Source organism: Corvus kubaryi, unplaced genomic scaffold (genome assembly GCF_017639235.1).
Source record: "Corvus kubaryi isolate FWS band 111438036 unplaced genomic scaffold, C.kubaryi_AGA036_p1.0 133, whole genome shotgun sequence".
NCBI classification, from domain to species: domain Eukaryota; kingdom Metazoa; phylum Chordata; class Aves; order Passeriformes; family Corvidae; genus Corvus; species Corvus kubaryi.
The window spans coordinates 20,885,546-20,907,253 of record NW_024580667.1 but is presented as its reverse complement, the minus strand read 5'-3'; the positions used below and the strand labels follow the sequence as shown (position 1 = coordinate 20,907,253).

The 21,708-nt window shown below is 38.1% G+C and overlaps 1 protein-coding gene across 1 annotated transcript in view; it reads left to right on the top strand.

The window, feature by feature from the left end:
- The window catches only part of IRS2 (insulin receptor substrate 2), a 29,012-nt gene extending 11,475 nt beyond the window's left edge, over positions 1-17,537 (top strand). Inside the window, 1 exon segment of the mRNA XM_042038470.1 lies at positions 15,125-17,537. Coding sequence (XP_041894404.1) covers positions 15,125-15,129 — 5 coding nt within the window. The 3' untranslated portion in view covers positions 15,130-17,537.
- Positions 17,538-21,708: the final 4,171 nt, after the last annotated feature.

Genomic DNA, 21,708 nt, shown 5'->3' with positions numbered 1-21,708 from the left:
GGGGACACTACCCAAGGCAAGGGTATCTTTGAACTAGGCCAGGATGTTCTTTGCTAAATTTAAAAACTACCCAAATATTACCCAGAGTTTGTAGGGTATTAAGCAGGATTACATGACGCACGGATTAGACATTGTTGAGCAGCTTGTTTTTGTTTGATGGGGTCAGAAATGGAGGCACTGGGGCTCTAGTGTAATGCCAAAACAGCAAACTTGCTGATAATCACAAACAGCAGAAGTTTCTTAGAAAAAGTAGAGCACTTTGGAGAATTTTCCAAGCTTTCTCCAAGTGATGCTTTTGTAAATTTGTTTGATATGTGCTGTGATGTTGAATGTGAGGTATAAAACTCATTGTTCCATTGAGTTTCAGTTACTTTAAAGTAGATTAAAAACACCACTCTAAGTGCAACTTGAGCCAGAGGACTTTGATTCTCTTCAGTCAAAGACAAATCAATAAATCATTCCAGTAACAGTGGGAAAATCATGTCAATGAAATAAGATCTAAGCTGGTTTAGATTTGTCTCTTACGTTGTGTCCTCTGAGGCAGTATATTATTTTAAAAAGTGTTTAAGACAGTCATGATGTCTACCTCCTTAGATTGAGTGGCATTGTCAAGGTAATGTATGGAATTGGAATTATGAAGACCTTTTTTTATTTTGGGTTTGTTTGTTGATTTTTCTTCCTGTTTGTGTCTTTTTGTTTGTTTGGTTTGGTTTTGCTTTGAATCTAGGCTTTTTCTCACCAGAAGTCACAATATTGATTGAATGAGACATGTAACAGTCTTTTGGGGCTGGGTTAGGCTTAAGTAGAAGGCAGTGGTGTTGAATAGTTGATCAAGAACAAGAAAACAGTGGTGTTCTTGCTTTGGTCTGACCTCAGTGATGGAGGTAATTGAAGCTACAGAAATTTACTTGCAATAACTGGTAATGTTACCTTTCAGCATTATTTAAAAGAGTAAGAGTGGAGTTGACAAATGGATGCAAACCTCATCGGTTTTCTAGTTAATGCAAAACTTTTACATCACCAAATTGACTGCTTCAAATACTGTGGTCTCTCCCATGCTTGAATAACTGAGATGTTGTGGAGTGAATTTCTTATGTATTCTTTTTACTGGTTTGTCTGGTACTGATTTTTTTCAAAAACTCCAGTGAGTGCTTTTTAGTTTACTTCAAAAGGCAAACCAAAGTCAGGTAATGTGTCTAGCCAAAATTTTCACTTACACCTAAAAAAGACTTCTCGTGATGGAATAATGAGATCTGGAACTGAAAGGTGGAGGTAAAGTTCTGAAAGTCAGTTGCACTCAGTTGTGTTGTAACATCATTCAGTTTACATCATAAACATTTGGTAAAGTTTATAGGAGGGTGGACTTGCATCTTCTACAACATCTTTCAGTCCTGAGCAATTAGTTCTGCCAAAATTTATGATATATAACTAATAATACTGTCTCTTTAACATAACAAAAAGAAAAGTTACACTTTCATTGTAAAAATCCTGTACAGAAATGGTAAAGATTTGTCTTGTTGATTACCATGAAAGTTGTTTGTGAACTATGAAAAGTCACTTTGTATAAAATTATTTACAATTAATTAGTTTTAATCTAGCATAAAACTTCAAACATTTGTGTTTGGATTTGGAGTCAATCTGGTATAACAATACAAGGTTACAGAATTTTCTGAATGTTGAAGTTACAGAATTAGTGCTCATGACTTCAACAATAGTTATAGAAAATTAACTTTGTGGAGGAGCATTAGGAGTATATATATATATATATATATTTTTTTTTTACCCTGATGCACAGAATACTTGAAAAAATTGGCCATAAACTTAAAACTGTTAATACTTACTGTTTCATTATCCTAATAGTCTAGCAGTTACTCTCACAAATACCAGCGAGACTCTAACATGCTCTAGTGAGTGCTAGGATAATACTACTTTCTTATGGATATCTACAGAAAGGTGACTTCTTATACTGTTCTGTTTTAATCTTCAAATGTCAAATGAAAGTTAAGTAAAAATAAGCTTTTAACTTTAACCTTAAGTGATGTATTTTTAAATAAATGGTAGATTGTGTGGGCTCTAAATAAATAAATAAATTGATGATACTTGGATGTTGAATGTTAGCCAATAGGATGATTTCCAGATACAAATGCACTGATGTATTTCAGCACTGTAAGTGATTTCTAGAGTAGGTCTTCTTCCCCAACTTCTACTCCCCCCTGCCTCCCTGCCCCCCTGTTAGTGTGAATATTCAAGGAACAGTAAACTGAAAAGTTTGTAACATATGGTAACATGAGATAGTATATCTGTTATTAAAAAAAAAAAAAATCAGAACTTGATAGTAGTGAAATATTATTGATTTTTAGTAGAACATGGATTCAGCCCCCAGGAAATAAATTGATGGACATTTATTTTAGTGCATGTACACTTGACTGTGCGAGGAAGTTGAAACAACAGCTTAGATCTTGCAGCTTGAGTGAGCATAGTGGAACTGGTGTGCCTGAATGCAGAGAGCAGGACTGCGGTGTGAATGAGCTGTGTAGGATGTTTGGATGCCAGGCTGCTGTTTGATGGAGTCATTGTGAGGGGTCATTTAGAGGTCTTTGGAGTCTGAAATTATTCCTTAAGTCTTGAGCCTTCTTCATCAGTCACAAACATGGCAAACTTTGTCATACTGGTCGTGTGGATGCTATGTTGTCATACTAAGAGAAAATGCTGCAATATTTTCTATTCCTCTCACTCCTCAGTAGATGTTTTCTATTTTCTGTGTTTTCATAGATTGGCTGTTGTCACTTTTACAGGGTGACAACGTTTCAACCATACTGTTTTAAAAAACCATACTGGGAGTAATGTCCATGATATTTTGTGTCATGTAGACTTGGGCTGGTATTCCACTTACTTTGCTAAAGTATGCTACTCTACTGTGCTGAAAAATAGTGTTGATTTAGTGCAGCTTATGCTGCTTCCTTAATAAGGCATAGGAAAAAGAGAATGAAGAGTTTATAATAACACAAAAGAAAAAAAGAAAAGGTGCTGGGACTTTAGAACATGTTCATAGGAAACTGAGCTCTTTTGAGAAGTGATGCATAGGAAACAACTTTTAACTCTCCACCCCTAGTGGAATGAAGTGTGTGCATTCTGTCTTTGGTCAGGTGTCTTAACCCCTTTATCAGGCACTCATTTTTTGCCTGTCTTCTTGAGGGATTTTCCAATTTGTTTTCTATGGGTTACCTGAGCAGCTGACACTTCATTCTGTTCTGAAGACAAAGTTCTATTAAGTTCTATTAAGAAACAGTGGACAAAGAAGTCTTTTATTGAATCTATATGTTAAATTTCTTTGCAATCTTTTATTTTTTCTACCATGTAAACCCATTGTTTTATTGGGCTGTGAAGTGGCTTTATCTTATTCATTAGTATAGCTGTGTTTTTCTGTGTGTGTGTACCTGAGTAAGATCTTGATTTTGAGTCTGTATTAAAACATTTTACTATGTCTCAAAATATATTACCTCATTATTTGCATCAGATGCACGTTATTTTCTTACTCCAGGTAAGAATTAGCCTTGTTTGTATTTGATACAGAAATGATGTTGTCTCATCAGTTAAGAAAAGCACTATGCTAAAAATAATTATATTTGGTAATTGTAAATTAATTCAGGAGCAGGAGGAACTTCTGTAAATTCTGTGATTTAGTTTAGGAAAAACGTTGAGAATAAGTGGTACAGGATATAGTGTACAGTGGTTATGACTATAATGGTTGGAATGAACAGCCTTACCATCTGTCTTTTAAGTTTGGAATTCTGTTTCTTCACTGAATCATGTGCTACTGGAGGTTTTTTCCTAGTAGGTGTATTTTTCTTGGTGTATATGGTGACAGTATTCTTTAACTTCTCTGTTTCTGGAATGTGGTAACTTTTAATTTGACAAAGATTTCCAAGATTTTTTGTAGTAGTGATGAGATTTTAATAGGGAAGCTCAGAACCATTTCTCTTCTTTGTCGTGGATTGTCTTAGGTCCTTTTTTTGGCCATTTGTAACCACATAATATCTTTCTGGAATAGTAGTGATTAATTGCTTCAAATAATTTTTCAAGGTACTTTATCTAAAAATAGCTACTGGAAATAAGGACCTCTAATACAGTCCACAGACTATTTTGTACTGTAATTTGAAAAGCTTTGATACAGAGAAACCAGTCATTTACAGCCTGTTCATGCTGGGTTTATTTTATGTGTCTTTTATGGATATGGTTAGATGATTTTGTCCAAGACTTATTCCTGCTCTATGGGAAAGTGTATCTGTGGTCTCTTATCTCAAACATAGATTGAATCTGAATTTTTTATCTTTTTTTGATGATAGTTGGAGAGGCATCAAAGTGAAAAACACTCAGAATTGCTGTACCTTTTATTAGTGCCTCAGGTTGCTTGGTTGCTTGATTTTTTTCCTCCTTGTAAACAAGCTTGTGTTTGCTGTGGAAATGTTTTGGTAGGATTGTTTAGCCCAGACAGCATGGGATTATTTGCAAGATGAGGGAGGCTATTCCAGAGGAGGCAATTTCTCTGTGTTTTTCTTAATAGGCTTTGTGAAATTCAGCTGTGCTGGGGTCCTGTTTTGGTCTGATGGACATGACTATAATTAAAAGGCAGAGGCTATAGATTAACCGCAGGATGTGAGAATCTAAAGGGACCTTCATGTATGTGTCCTGAGTGAAGCTGCTTAATGTCTTCTGTGTTGCAGATTGCAATCAAGTGTCTCCAGTATGTCCTAAGGGTCCATGTTCCTGGTTTAGATTTCTAGGTATATAGTGGGGTTTTTTTTCATCTAGCTAGTGTCCTTGCACTTTATGCAGAGCTGAGAGGTTTGGTTCAGCCTGTAATCCTTGCATTTGCTCCTTAGGAGCCTACCAAAAGACTCCTCTTCAAAGAAGGATCTGTCTTCTGTAAGTGGTCATTAGAAGGATACAGGTGCCTTTTAAGTATTGAAGAGGCTGGTCAAAGCCAGACTTGGAGATTGGCACAAAACCACCTTCCTTGACCATAGAGGGAGCCTATATGCTGTGCATAAATGGAACATCTAACTTCCAGAGATCTGCAGCTTGTGAGAACAACTTTGCTGTGTAGAGTCTTATTTTAAGCAGAAGGACTTGAAATAAGACTGATATTTGTATGTGGATCAGCTAGCATAGCTAAGTATTCCTGGCTGACCTGGACTGTACTTTAGTTAGTTGATGATGCATTGTACTTGTTCAGTAAATGTGAAATTGAAAGGGATTTGTGTTCTCTCTAGCTCTGCAGCTGCTGCACTGTTGGCTGAACACTTTTCAGTGTTATTTCCTGGTCAATCACAGTATGTGAAATATACAACAGTATCGGGGCCTTGGCACTTGCAAGCAAACTTGGGCTTTAAAGGTGCAGATGCCTTGGGGGAAGTGCTGGTGTTTTGCAAAGCATTTCTTCATGGCATTGCCTGTGATCTTTCTGTTCTTCTAGAACAGCGTCATAGCTTTATCAAGTCTTTGCTACTGCATTGTATCCTGCAGGAAGTCATAGTGCCTTAATATGATATCCTGGGGTGTTCATCACACCTATTTGCGATGTCCTAAGCAGCTTTTAAGAGCTGGGATGCTGGCAGTAGGGGAAAATGCATGCAGGTCTTGATGTACTGGAAAGCCTCCCTGAAGTTTAGGGGAATTCTCTGCTAAGCATTGTGAGACTAGAGCCGAATTCTAAAGCATTCCATCTTAAGTGACAAAGATGGGCTTTAATCTGTTTTATAAAAACAGTCCTGGCAACATAATACAATTTCAGAACGATGACAGTGTCAGTTATATAGTTGTGTGGTCAGACATATTGCTATAAGTAAAATGTATTTTTAAAAAATGCTGTATTGGTACTGGTGAGCATTTTTTAGAAAATTAGGTATAATTGGTTGCTTATAAACATATTTGCTGGCAACAAATATGGGGAGCCATAAAACAAAACAAAGACACCTATGTAAGAGCACTTGGGAGAGGAGGAAAAAAACTGGTAAAACAGTACAACTCTGTTTCTGTAAATATTTACTGAGAGCTCTTACAATTACGGAAGAAAGTGCATCTTGCTCTGGAGCTAGTGATGTTGCATGTAATTCGCACTATTTTTTTGGGTCTTTTTAAAGAAATCCCTTTGAAGCTTTGAGAAAAGTGCTGTGAAAGTGCACTGTGCTCTGGCAGCACAGTATTTTTCATATCTTAACAGGTTGGGGTCTTTTTGTTTGCTCGTCTGTTTTTCTTGAGGAAGGTAGCATTTTGTACTGCAGTCTCATGGCTGAAAAAACAACGAAATAAGTGCTGTTTTCTAAACTGAGATTGACTGCATGTCTCAGATATTCTTGTTCTTGAGGGTGGGTAAAACTCGGTGCTTTGCATTTACCTTTACCTTTACCTTTCTTAAAAAAACATGGTCTTAGTGTCTGCTTCGTCTTGCAGAGCAAATCATTCTGGGCTTGCTTCACTTTCTCTGCAGTAAACTGGGGAGGATTCAAGGTGCATCCAGTGGACCTGGCAGCAATCGCATTCAGTATAATCAGTGTTTCTTGCTTGAAAAAGAAAGTAAAATAAGAGTAAGAAAGAGGAGATAATTATATTCTTTCTGCTATCACAAATTGTTTTATGACCAGCTTTCAGTTTTGAAACTGGTGTTCTCAGAAGATAAATTTTAACCACCTAAATTACTTCTCTAAACAGTTCACTAAGCTTTTTGCCTCTGCTTTCCAACTGAGTATCAGTTAGCCTCTGGGAGTGATACGTAGATGGTATTTATCATGCCCATGTGACAAAAATACATCTTTTCCTTTCATATCTTAATAGACTACCAACTTCTGTATGTAATAAAATCAATATCAGCTTCAGAAAGGAATGCTAATTCATCTCTAGATTAAAATCAGAGTAAGAAGTTACAGATGGCCCTGTTTGCTTTGAAAATGCAACATAAAATATTTTAAAATTTTTTCTAGCATTTCTCAGCAAAATATTTGATGCAAGGGAGAATAGAAGGAAATTTGTCAATACTTAATCTACAAGTATCGTTCTTTGAGACATCATTTTGGTTTGAATTCTGGGACGTTTGTTTATTGAAGGAGTAGTGGGAAATGTCTGCTGGGGGATTGTGTTAGAGTGGCTGTTTTTGAAGAGACTTAGTGGGCTTCTGTAGAGTGATAAATATTAAGGTGAAGTTGTTGAAATCAACAGAGATGGGGCACCTTGCTAAATTTGTGAATCTGGCTTTTGGAAAGTATCCACTGTGCCAAGGGCTGCTGTGTGTTGCTAGTCTACAGTACCAAGGAAATTAAGAAGAGCTTCCCTCATGGTCTTTAACAAGCTGGCTTGTCCTTACAGGTAAATCATTAGAAAGTAAGTGAGTACTTTGGGTAGTATCTCCATTTGCGTGTCTTGGATTTTGTATGCAGCTGCTTTTGACCCACTCTCAGAGAGAGGAAAGTGGATTGATGCTTCAGTGCAGCGCTTCTGTTCTGTATCGCTCACTTCACTAAATGGTTTCAGGGAGGATGGGAGTGGTGATGCATTTTCATCATAGAACATGATGAAACTTCCTGACTGGGTTCATCTTTTCCCCACTTCTGTTACTGACAGATTCACATTTACAAAGGTGAGACCACAAAAGGTTTTCTAGAAACCATTGATAAAATTGGAAAATAATCTTTTAAAATCTTCATCCTACTTCTGGATGCTCAAGAGTTTTAAGTGAGAATGTGGCAACAAGAGAAAGCTGTAGGGAAAAGGTTGCCCTCCTGTGCATGCCAGGTTGTTCCTCTTACCCCTTCCCTGCTTTCTTTTTATCTCACTTCTCTCCCTGTGTATCTCTTTTACAAAAAGATGGATTTCTCTGGACTTGTCTCCTAACCTGAAAGTCCAAAAGCTGTAGCAGCCAGTTAACATTTAGTGTGTGACCATCCAGTGTGTTTAGGTGGCAGGTGAGATGCCTAAGTGAATGTATGTCATGCCAGGGCTGTCTGTCTGCTTGGTAAGATGTCTGAAGGTCAGTTTACAAAACAGGAGGGTGGTTGACTGTGAAAGTTGAGGAGAGCCTTGTGTTCTAAAACATGCTGCTCTCTGGAAGATAAATATCTTCCTCTAGGATGCTCTTATAAATGTGAAGCCTCTTTTGATACTAGGTGCCTAAGCCCATTTGGCAGTGACGGAGGCAGGGATTAGTCTTTGAAACAGAGTGCCTGGATGAAGTGTTTCTGTTCCCCTCTCCACAACATTTATGAAGCAAGAGCACCTACCTGGCACTGACCAGTGTCCAGTACCTTTCTTGCTGAAAAAAGATCTCAGTTGTCTTTTCCCCTCACCAGTTTATAGCATGTCTTAGCCATATATTCTTTGGTAGAGTGCTCTTGTTCTTTCTTACTGAAGCTGTTTTCACGGAATGATTAGATATCCACTGTAATGGAAGGGGAGACTGAACATGACTTCCCACAACTTACATGAGTCCTTATCCCTGTCCCTATGAGTATTTAAATTTTTAATGTGAATATTTCTTCAGTTTAACCAGTTGAAAAGATTGCTTTTTGTCCCAAGTGAGAGAGGGAAAAAGCATATTTTTAAGCTCTTTGAGAACATTCTAATACTGTGTTTTCAGGCATGTGTTTTCAGCCTTGTGGCTCAGGAACAGCTCTTGAACTTTGGTATTGTCCATTGATACCCAGAATGGCAGTCAAGCTGTCACTTGTGGATCTGAACCAGTAGTGTGAATGTACTTTGTTTGGTTTTTTGTTTTTTTTTTCCACCTCACTGTTACCTGCTGGAAATAGGACAACTAACTTTGATGACATTTCAGTTGGCAGTTGTGTGAGAATATCAAGTTCTGCTTCACAAGAGCTCTTCCTTGTCAAAACTTGTTGACCTTGTTAATGACTACTGATATAAATTAGAAGAGGCGCAAATATGCCTTTGACATCCCAGCTGAGCAAACTTCCCAGCAATTGTAAAGGTGTGTAAAAGGATATCATCTCTGTTCCTAAAATGAATACCAAGTTTATACCTCACAGAGTTTGAGATCTTTCAGAACTCTTACTTATCAGAGCACAGTATGAAATAGGGCAGAAGAATTGTTGCTTAGACGTTGCTGGTTTTAGCCCTTGACTCTAAGGAATAGGAATGGCTGGCTGCTCATAGGATGTGTAGGTCAGAAAAGCAGAGGTACCCACAGAGTTTGGTAGAATTTAGCTGAGTGTAGCCTGGTATGTGCTTTTGGGGCAGGCATGCTAATTCAGTTGTTGTTGTGTCTCCAGAGATGGGGTTGGTAGGTAGTTCAGTGTGTTAGTCACCGATCCCTTCCACCCTCACCCTTCATCACTTGGAAGGTGAAAATGTTTTGCAAAAATTCTGTCTCTTAAGAAACTTCAGCCTCACTTTGTGTGCAAAGTGGTATTGCTGGAGTTCCCACATTGCTGGCAGACTGCACATAGGAAAAGCTGTTCCCTCTCCCTGGTGTAGTGAACAGAGCTGTAAAATCGAGCCAGCAGCCACATTGAGGCCGTGTTTGTGGTGTTGGGTCTTGAATCTACACTGGTATGGGAATAGAGTGATGGTTGTAAGGTGGGAGGCAATTTCACATGTATGATAATGGTCATCAACCAAGAACATGACTTCTTGTTCCATGATGGTTAAGTGCTGTGTGTGTGTATTGTAGAGTGGATCTTTGGCTGGCTGCCACAGACAAATCTCTCCAGTGGCAAATTTTCTAAGTATCTTCCACATCTGCTTCTGCATATTTGTTTCTGTCCGTTTTACAAACTCCCAATGGAAGGGCAAAAGAACTAAACATTTGTATTTACTAGCATTTTGTTTGTATGGAGAAAGCTGCTTGATTTTGTTTCATTTCAAGTAATGCTTTTGAGTGGTTGTACACCCAGCTTGCAAGGGAGAGGATAATTGAACATATTTCAGACAGTTCTATATTGGGGGGTTTCTGTCTAATTTATTTTATTCCTAATCATGGGATTAAATCACGTCTATACAAACTTGTTTAATAGTACACAGTGGCTGTAGCTCTGAAATTAAGAGATATAATAGCAGCTGTATTAAATTAATCCTGGGAAAAATGAGCATGTCTAGTTTCTTAATTTTAAATTAGAAGTGCCTGTATTTATTATAATTGATATGGAAAATGTATTTCTGGACCAGCACTATAAATTCATTGTAATTACATTTGTAAGTTTAATCCTTTATTTTCCACATAATTACATTTTAATATTTAGTTATTAGTACTACAAAATCTATAAAAACCTTGACAAAATTATATGAAACACAAATTATATCAAATTCTGAAGTCAGCTAAGCATAGCACACATCCTCATCTGTACTTCTGCTATAGACTCAACTGCTTAAACTCTGATGCAAGACTATAGGTAAAATAAGCATTAGTCATGTAAATATATGGCATCAAATACAAATAATTTTGTTTTTTAGTACCTTTGATTAAAAGTTGATGGTCATTACAAATTTTGGGGGATTTGCCCATGATGTCAGATGAACATTTTAACCTCTTGACAGTATGCTTGGGCATACAAACCTGAAAGGTGTTTACATGGAACATCTTTTTCCAGATAATCTAGCAGTTTGTTTCCCACTTTAAAAGTTAATCTTTCCCCATGGTTATATTAATGAAGTTCGAGGTGATACCATTTCTAACCATTTGACACAAGAGTTAAAAGTACTGTGAAGCTCATTTTAATATAGATTACTGTGGATGCAAAATCCCTACTTTACTACTTTAAAGAAATTTAGGGATTTTTTTATTATTTGCCATGAAGAATCTATGTTGACCAGATGCTTGTTTTTTAAAATTCATAAAACAACAGAGACATATCTGAACAACATTATGTACTGTTTCTTAGTGGAATAACATATCAAAAGAGCCTAGTGACTTGGTGCAGCATGTTTCCAATTATGATCAACCATGACTTGTTTAAAAAATAAAAATAACGTGGCTTTTTCATTTCATGGTTTAAATTGTTTTTCTCATCAAATGTGGAAACATTTTACTTTGGGTGGATATTATTCATGAGCTTTGTAAAGTTTTAAGAGCGTAGTACTTCATGTTTTCCTGCAAAGTGTTGGTAAAGTGAATGTTTAAGCTCTGATTGAAACCTGTTCCTCTGACAGTGTCTGTGCTCAGCTTTTTTTGATAAGAGTAGTCCTCCTGAGTGGAGCTCAGGTTCCCTGGAAGTACTTGTGGAGAGCCGTAGCTCAGCACATGAGTTGTTCTGTTATCTTTAGCAGGGTTACCTATGATGTTAAGTACAGTATTCATTGCATTGCTTCATGAGAGTTGGAGCCAGGTCAGGATTTGGTTCCCACTGTGCACTTCCCAGTAGTGTCCTGGGTAGCAGTCAGGCTCCATCTGCATTCGGATGCTTGGCCAAGTTTGTGACCGTATGATGTGTGTGCATCCTGTGATCCCTCCAATAAGGAAGCCCTTGGAGACTGTGGTTCAGACCACCTCTGGTTGCTGTCAGTGCCCTGTCAGCAGGAGTTTATTACCATCAGACCCTGTGCTGTTCCTTCCCACCCTCAGCCTCCCTCTCTGCTCCCCTTGCTTGCAGACACAGACTGCTGTAGGCATGGGGACGGTGCTGCCAAGGCTCAAGGCTCCAACCTGCGTGGGTACCTTTGACCCATCTCCTGCGGGGAGCTCAGCCAGTGCGTTGCCTGGTGCTGGAGAAAGCTGCAGGGCTGGGCGGGCAGTGTAACCTGCTGATGGAGGGTGCACTGGCCTTTTATAGGTGGCCAGCTGCCTTGCCCAGGGTCATACATCTCCTCTCAGGTGTCTGGCGTACCAAATCCTCCCTGTGAGAGGGGTTCAGTTCCTTGGGTTGTGCTGTTTAATGGCCTGGCCTGATGCCCACAGACGCATGTGTTGTTAACCTCCAGGTTCAGTTGTATCAATAGGGTTGCTCTTCCAGGAAAAGTTAGTTAGCAGAATCACAGCCTTAATCAATTTGGCAGACGGCATGTGGAGGAGAAACAAAGGGATAAAGCCACTGAGTGATTTGCCTGGAGTCAGGGCAGAACCCTGTAGCAGAGCTGGCGGTGCTGTGTCCAATGCCTGCTGTACTCTGGCAGTCACACTGCCAGTGGAATAAATTTACTGATTATGAATAACCAGCAATGTGTTTTGCCATGAACCACATGAATAACTGTTTCTGCCTGCGTGCTTGTTAGCAGATGAGAATTATTTTTAGAAATTTAAAAAAAATTGTATTTGCTGCTTACTGACTTTGAAAATTAATTAGCAGAGTAGATCTTTAATTGACTAACCATTGTATACTCGTCACAGTATATTTAGCAAGTCTATGAATATTTGGTAGTTTTATAGCAGTTTGTGTGTGTGTTTATTTTCTGATTTATTCCCCAAGAAGCACTGGCAGAATCAGATGACTTAAGTAGTTTCGGAAATCAGCAATGATCATGGATGCTTTTCTTAATAAAGCCCAAAACCAAGAGGAAACCTCAGTATTGAGACAATGCTGGACTTTGTATTTTGATTAGTGCATGCCCATGGGGAATAAGCTAGCAAAGAATATATTTGTGTCCTGTAGGAATTTTGAGTTCCTGGGTAGAGACGGTGTATGCTGGTGTGACTTGCTGTGTGAGCAGAATGTTGACCTGAGGCTTGAAATAAATAGAAATACTAATCACTGAGGTAAAAATTAACATGATATTGATTTTTTTTTTGTTTGGTTAGTTTTTGTTTATACTTCAGCATGGAACTTGAAAATTTTTTTTCTTCCAAGTGGGCTCCCTCTGAAGCTGACATTGCTATTGCATGGGTCAAGTGGTTAACAGTAGTTATTTTTCCTTTATTGATTCAAAGCTTATTCAAAATGTGATTCAAAGCTTATTGAAGTCAGAGGAAATTGTTTTATTATTGAAGACTATGTTTGGGGTGGTTTTTTGAGTTATAGGTCATCATTATAGACTCTTTGGATGATGTGTTTATTGTATCGTAGGCTCTTAGGCTTGTGCTCACAGTCCTATCATCCACCTACAAAACCAAGCAAGCTAAGTTTGGAAGTGCTTTGAAGCATCTGCCACTTTACCTCCTCCAGTTTAATTCTGACTGTACAGTATCTGTTGTACTGTAAGAACAGCATCAGATTTACTCAGTTGCTAATAATCTTCCCTCATGTCTGCCCTAGGCTGGCATACTTCTGGAAACATACTTGTTTGTGTCCTTTGCATTTTCCACCAGTTTCCCTATCTGAAGATGAGGATTTAAAAAAATTTTTTTGTAATACTTTATTTGGCTTTCACTCTGAAGTGGCCACTTTGGGGAATGTAAATTTAGTTGTCGTGTTGGTTTCCATGTGAAGGAGGAAAGCAATAACATAGAATTAGCACATACCTTTGAACACTCACTTGTTTGCCTACATGATGCATCTATGCTGCTTCCCTAAACAAAAATGGGAACAAAGTGGTTTGTGAAGTGTTTCTTCCTCAAATGAGGAATTTCTGCTCCCATCTGAGAGCTGTCTGTCCTGCCCCATTGTTCCCCCATGCAGCCCTTTGGGATGGTATTGGCAGATTTGGAGCTCCCCCATGGACACATCATAAGCCAGTTAAAGGTCTTAATCTGCAATACCCTTCCAGAACAAACAGTGAAAACTTGTTTACTGAAGATTGACTGGATTGATTTGACTTAGTTTCTGACCAGAAACGTGGCAGTGAATAAATGGCTGGCAGTGGGTGGGGGCAATGAGGTGCTTTCCTTTTGGCAAGCTATTAATTCATCTCAAAAAAAATGAAATAAAATCCCAAGTAATATCCTAAGTATTTGATCATGTAGTGGCTCCAATTGACTCCAGCAGGACTAATGCCTTAGGTAAACCTTATCTCTCAGAGATTCAAAGCAATTCAGCAAGTCTTACATATAAGCCAAGATACATCAGCCTTTGTTTCTGTGTAAACTTGTGGGAAAAGACCACGTATTTTTGTCAGAGGCTTACATGGATTTGAAACTTGCACAGATAAGCACTGGACTTACTTTGACATCCATGTTTTGTATTTAATTTGTTTTGGTTTTATGGTCCCAAAGGAATTAAAAGATATAGAAATAGTGACTTCTTGTATCAATACAGTCAAAACTATAGACTTTTCTAAGTAACAGTGTTTGTTCCCAAAATGTTCCAAATAACTTCAGTTTTTATAAAAACCTGTGTAATACAGCATCTAGTAAAATTTTCATTTACCTTGTAAACTTGAGAGCAACATACAACAAAGAAAATTTATATAACTATTACATTTTGATTTTTAATGGCCACATTATCAAATCATTTTAATGTTGTGGGTTAATCAATGTAATAATGTCCCTTTGTGGGGTAGGCACATACTATCCATTAATTCTTTGCAATGAAGAAACACTAAAGGAGTCAGCTGCATTCTTTAAAATAGAATGGGTCTCATTGTAATCAGTTTCTATTTTACTCCATAATTCACATTGACTGTTTAAAGCAGCTTTGTAGACAGTAGTTGGGAGAAGATTCTTTCCTTTTGCATACCTACTCATTTTTTTACTTCTGGAGTAATAGTTGTTTAGTAAATCAAATAACTAAATTAAAAGAAGGTTCTTTCTATACGTTGCTTATGTCTTTAGTAGACTCGTCCCTAAAGACAAAGTAGTCTCAAACTTGTTTTTAATGTCTGGAAATGGAAAGCTTTTTGTAACATCCAGCTGACAAAAAAGGAAAGAGTTAAGCGTGTACCTATTTTCTCCAACCCCTTTTCCTTTCCACTGATGAAAAAATTGTGATGGTCATGACTTGAGTTGGGGGGATTTTGTGTCAGGTTTTCTAACCCATTCTGTGTCCTGCAGTTTGTTGATGTGAAGAGCCTTAGCTGAAAGGTTCTGAAAAAAGGGAGTGGTGTTGGATTGGGAAATACTCCCTTTATTGCCTTTGCAATACCTTATGGTGTATACACATATGAAAGCAATTACTGCACAGCTGCTTTTTTTCCCCACGTGAAAACCCATTCTGAATAAGCTCTTTATGGTATTTTTTGTGTTGTCTGTATCATAGATATGAAAAAAATTTTGCAGCTTTTATTGACTTTCTTTCATTTTTCTTTTCAGAGTGAAGGAGTTAGTTTTCTCATCATGACCTCAAACAACAGAGTACAACATTCAAAGAAGCTGCTCGGCATATACCTTTTTGTTTATTTGGTTTTGGGTTTTTGTTTTTGGTAACTGAAGCTGCTTAACGTTTACTTTTTATTGTTGTTATTGTTGGTCCTAACAGTTGCTTAACTGTTGTGGGCTAAACTGTACAACAAATCTGGGAGGAAGGGAAAGCAACCTGCCTAACTCATTACTTGTCCATGGCATCTGTTATCATTTTGCTGCTGTTTTGACAGAAGCTGGAGATGCTCTTTAAACCATAGGAACTTTTCTGCTGGCCTCTTTAATTAATGGCCAATGCCTTCATTTTCTTTTTCTTCAAAGACAAACTGTATTTATTCTCTGGCATATTAGGGGATTCTGTAACACCTGCTGAAGCAGCAAGATCTGGTATTTACTGGCATAATTTCAAGCCTACGACAGTACTACCTCAGTTCAAAGTAAAGCCGGATTTGCCGTGTTGGTGTATGACAGGAACTCCTGTATCTCTGTGCTGAGTCTCTCAAGAACAGTCGCCAGCCTTACTGAACTTGCAACTTGTACAGCTGCTGGTGCTGCTGGGTTTTGAATCACTAGCTGCAGGGTTTACTTCTCAGACAAAGCCGAAGTAGGGCACTGAAAAGTCTAAAATGGGATGAAACTCTGTGAATCAGACTTAGACAGAGGATTCAGAGTAGTTAAAAAGTATAAAATGTGTAACTGAAGCAACGTAAGTTAAAAACATCAATCTATATTAGGGGTATCTCTGTACCTTTGACACACTTGTTTAATCCTCTCTATGTAGGTGTTTATGTAGGTACTTCAGATTGCAAAAGCCTTTTCTTCTATTTACAAGCTCACTTTTGTCAGCTAACTGTTCTTAGCTGCATTTCTTGTAACCAAAAAAATCCACATAGGCATGCTAGGAATGCAGGGATGATAATGGGTATCGGGCAGATTCAAGAGCTATGTTAACACAGTATTATCTTGCCATTTATAAAGTCCTGATATTTGCCTTTTACCAGGAAAGCACCATTGTAGCTGCAGGCACTATTACAGGGAAGAAGAACCATTGCAGTCACTTATCCTGAGTTCTTTTCAAGGCTAACTGTGCATCACATTTCCAGTGGCCTGAAAATCTGAGTGGTGTGGCAGCTACTGTCATGAAAGTCACATACAACTGTTGCACCAGACTAGCAGAATGTCATGCCACCTTGCTTCTCCTTTGATTGAAGTGTTTGTGTACATTTTAAGGGTACCCCGCCAGTGCCTGCTCTGATAGACATGTAAGTATTACTAAGTTATGAGTTATGTGAGACTTTTTTCTTTTCTTTCTTTTTTTAAATCATTGTGCTTGGTGGAACCTGTACTTCACTGTTAACAATGCATCATCATCTTTTGGGTTTTTTTTTTTTTCTGAGGAAGACAAGAGTCAATGTCTTAAAAATACAATGAATGGCAATGCAGTCTTCCTGCTTACATGCTGAATTTTTAGAACTGAGGATTGTATTACAAGACAAAGATGAATGTAAACTAATTCCTTCCCTACTTCATGGCACACTTTATTTTTCAGTGTAGTTTTTTGGATCTTAAATCACAGCAATGCATAGGCTAATACAATATTGGATCTAAAATCAATTTAAATATCTGATCTGATTGAGTTTTTCTCTAATACTAATGCTATAAATGGTTCTAAGACATTCTGAAATGCTGCTTGTTCAAGTCTGGAACTAAAAAACCCGCATACCTTTGGCATTTTCTGTCTGACCCCCTCCTGCCCCCGCCAGCACTGAGTGTGGTACCTGCTGAATTCAATGTTTTGAATGTCTCTATTTTGAAGAATCCCTCTGTATCAATAAAGAAATTATGCCACTAAAACAAATGGCTAAACAGCATAGAGCAACTTAAAAAACAAAACCAAACTTGACTAAATAATCAATTATTCTCTATCCTGTATATTTCACAAAGGCATATGCAATACTTACATTCTTAATTTAGTTTACAGAATGGAACCAAAATGTATAAACGTTATGTTTGCTAAAACTTCACAATGTATATTGGGTCTTTGTACATTTTGCCTGACTTACCTTAAATTTAAAATATTTTTTGCTATATAACCTTAACAGTTATTAAGCAGTGTTTTCTTTTTGGGTACGTATTGTTTCTGGATATCAAGATGTTAAATATATTTCTTGCTATTGTGATATGACAAGAGACTTAACTTATCTTGCTGTGTCTTCCAATGTACACGCTGTATATAAGGATAAATGTGATGCTGCTGGAGACCAGAATAAATGGAACTAAAGTAGTGTATTGTATTTAGTCTGTATTGATTATGGATGCTCTCCTTAATAGCCATATGCAATAAAATACGTTATTTATGAAAGGAGTAAAGCATTTGTGTGCCTATTTTCTCTAGGGGTGAAGTGGATTTTTCTGGCTGTTTACATAAAATCAGTTTATTCTCTCTTTTGAATGGAAACATGCTTTCTGTGAACAAATGTTACTGCACTGCACGTACTTGCTTTCCTTTTAACTCCTCAAACATCATGAAATAATTTTAAGTCTTGTTTAAGGATAAAACTATTGGTTTTATAAAGTGAAGTTTGTGTATTTGAGGAAATAAGTAGGAGCAGAAATCATCTTAATTTTTAATTCCAGTTTTAAAAGTGAGTGGAAGACTATGGGAGTCCTTCTGGCAGCCTATTTAGTGAGAACAGACTTGCCCTATAGAAGCTGTATAGTCTCTTACACTGGTACAAGGTGAGTGGGAACCTAATGCTATTTGTAGTTATGTCCTGCTGCTGGTTTGCATGCAGGGACCGTGGCCTGCAGTCAGAGACACCACAAGGTCGCTGTAGCCTGATTTGGTCAGCAGGAATGTCTCTTACACCTGACAGTAGACCCTTTTTCAATTTTCCTTGCATCCAGGAAAGTGATGTATGGGGGTCATGGGCTCATGTCAGGGAATGTGGTGATGAGGAGCAGGGGACAACAACAGTAGCTTTGTAAAAAGCTTGATGTCTTTTTTGCAGCAGTCTTGGTGAGTACTCCTTTGCTTAAGCTCAAGAGTGACATATGTTTGCTCAGATGCAAGGCCTGCTGGTGCAAGGAAGAGACATGATCTCACTGTCTTTCATGTTTAAACTCATTTGAGGTGAAGTCCTGCCTTGGGATGTGTATTCTTCTGGTCACATCTCCTACTAAGTGGCTGGTATTTTCATGGTTACCTGATGTTTTGGGGATGGTTGAAGGACCATACTTGTACAACTTGGCCTTTAAAGGACAAAACCTGGCTCACTGTGGTATGATCCTTTCTCTGAGAGTGGCTTGAATAGAAAAGAGCAGTTCTCTTCCTTGCAGCAGTAGGATCATCCTGTGGCTGCTGGAGTGTCCATATAAGCCACAAAGTGCAGAAATGAATGTGTATGTTCCCTAAGAGAGAACATTCAGTTCCTTCTCTCATCTGCCCTGACCTTCTTATCTGTAGGCTTTTCTAGGGGAGAGAAAATGGGACACTGTGAGTTTTGTGGTGCCTACATCCTTGGCAAAGAAAAACAATTGTTTTAGTCTTTGAAGTTGCCCTGGAGAATACAGCTATCCAAAAGAACCTCCTCATGTTTTTGCTGTCAGCAGGGTATGAGAGTGGTACCTTACAATACCATAGAAGAAGAATGTCTTTGATAAGACATCTGGAAATCCAGTATCAGATTCTCTGGAAGGTACAATTTCTGATAATCAGAAAATAAAGAAAACCTTTGCGTCCTCCACATCCCTGCAGCAATTTAATGTGGTGTAGGATGCTTTCAAACAGAGCAACATTTGCACTGACTGGAAGTGGTGCTCTTCAGTCGTTTCCCAGTGTCTGTACTTCTCGAGGATAAGGAGTCCATGGCTTCCAGCCTCCTTGGGAAACCTGCATTTACTCTGGTTACATGGTTCAGAGAACGGTTGATACGTGTCCAGATGTCACCCCAGCTTGCTTTCCATTCTCAAAGACCGTGGGAATAGGAAAGGGTTTAGGTCCTTGCTGCACTAATTCTGCAGTAATTGTGAGTGTTCTGGTGTTTGCTCTTGGGAGAGTCATTGCTGAATAGTGTAAAGGGAACAAATTAGGCTGGAGGTGCAAGCCTTAATACTCTATGGGAGGCAAATCACCCACCAAATCTTTCAGTATATTACTACAGCTTCAGTCTTTTATGGATGGCTTTTCCAGCTTGAGAAACTTCAGCTTCAGCCAGCTCTTGCAGAGAGCAAAAAAGTAATAGGGACAGAAAATGTCATTATTTACTTTTGAAAACATAGATCCCAGTTAGGCTTTTTTTTCTTTTCAACTTTTCTATTTATCATTGTGATGTGTCCTGTCTATCTGTAAGAGTAAACATATATTTTATAATATTCAGTGTAGGGATGGCCTTTGGGATGGATATGGCACATAATATTGCTTCAAATGAGCTATGGCCTCATTTTTTTTCATTTTATCAGGCAACATAGTGTCATGTGTTGAATGCATGGCAGCCAAAAGTTTTTGAAAAGTCCACTTGATCCTCAGTATTTCTTTACAAGTCCTCCTTGTGTTTTCTCTTTTCATGTTCTCTTTTCCCGTTTGCATAAAGTGAGTAATAAATACAATCATAAAAATGCATTTTAAGTGCTAAACTGAATGTAGAAGGTGTATCTGGGAGATGAGGAGCACTACTGCTAAAATACGAGCTCCTATGTAGGAAGAGGATGTAAACATCGGGCTATGTTTACATGTCTCAAATGGAGGAGGCAGAAGGTGGAATTAAGCACACCTTGAAACATCTGTTAATGTGAATACGAGGAGGGACAAGATAAAGGAACAGGATTCCCTTAGCTGGAAACATGCTTTCTGCAGATGGACCAGTTAAATTGAACTCCCACATTTGACAGCAGTTAAGCATTAGTATATTATTCTGTCTCAACCTTTAAAATTTCTGCTACTGCTCATAAAAGTAGTTTTCCTTCTCATTAAATAATGATCCTGTCTGAAAACGTGGGTGCGCCGAACAATTCATTCATAGTGAGTAAGCTATATTGCAGAGCTGAACATCCAGGCCTACCATTCTGCCTCAGACAAACTTCAACATGGAAATTTGCTCAGCCAAAAGGGTCCAGACTTAGATCTTGTAATATGACTCTCACCCCAAAAGGTGAGCTGAAGGGTACACTTAGTTCAAAATATTAGATCAGCTGATAAAACTTGTGTATAAGGGATGAATTAACTACATCTCCACTAGAATATTGTTGTGTAAAAGTCTGACCTTAAAAGAGTAGAGTTAATACGCTCCTAATTAGTTAAAAAAAAGATTCACCAAGGCATAGTGACTTTTTGAACAAATTGATACACTCAATGACTGTGGAATGGTGTTCTGGTACCCCCTATAAGGTCTCCACAGCATAGTCTAAATATCTGATCCTACAATACATTACAGCTGTATTCGACAGACCAGTTACTCCTGGAGGAAAAAGGAAAAAAATTTCTGTATCACTGGCCCTTTACTGGTAATTTAGCTGATTTAGATGCAGATGTTGAAGAGAGTGGACTATCCTACAAAAGGACAAGAAAGTGCAGGGACAGGGGGTGTATTATGCCATTACTTGAGCTGTGTGATAAACATCGGTGAAGGTGTCATGGTTCATGTACATGAGTATACACTTAAACAAGCTACCTAGATAAAGGAGAAATAAGGGATACAAGGCAACAACATTGCCTTATCTGTTATTTTACTTAATCCAGTCCAGAGGTAACCTTGAGGTGTTTACCCCTTCCCTATGGAACAGTGATTGCCTCAAATTATCTCACACTTGGGATCAGGTATTGTGACAACACAAACACTGGGGACTAAGTTTACACTGGTCACCTACAACATGGCCACCAGTTGCCCTTCCACTGCTGCCAGTTTGTCGTCTAAATAGCACAAACTATTGCGCAAAGATAAACTCTGGAGCCCTGGTCCCAGTGGCCACAGGTCAGGAATGTGCCACCATTGCATTCATGGTGATTTGCTGCAGCTCTGATTCAGAGTCATTTGGGAGGTTGTTTATGTATTTCTGATACGTTTTTTTTTTCAAAACTTATGTCCTCTAAAGGCTGTTCTGTGTTGTGGTGTAAGATTGCCTTTGGGCAGTACTTCAGGAAATGTAATTATAGTCAGTTATTTATCATGTCTATCAAGCTGTTCCATATAAATATCTTGGTTCTTAAGTGGCATACATGAAGGATTTTTTTTTTCTAGAAGGCCAAATCTCACAATGATTGCCCATTTTCTCAAGGCTAAACTGCTTTTAAATGACTTTTTTTTTTTTTTTATTCTAGTTCAATGTGTCAATGGAAGTAGAGTGGAATTTTCACAACTAGTCTATGGTTTTAGCCAATGAATCAATAAAGAAATCCAGCATTAATTTCAACTGCAGATAAATGAATGTTTCTGTAAAGGTTTCATAAGAGTAAAGGTTAAATTTTAATTTTATTTATCTAAAGAACAAGTATTAAAATGTTTCTACTTTTAGTAGAGCCTTTTCTTAGTAACAGACTT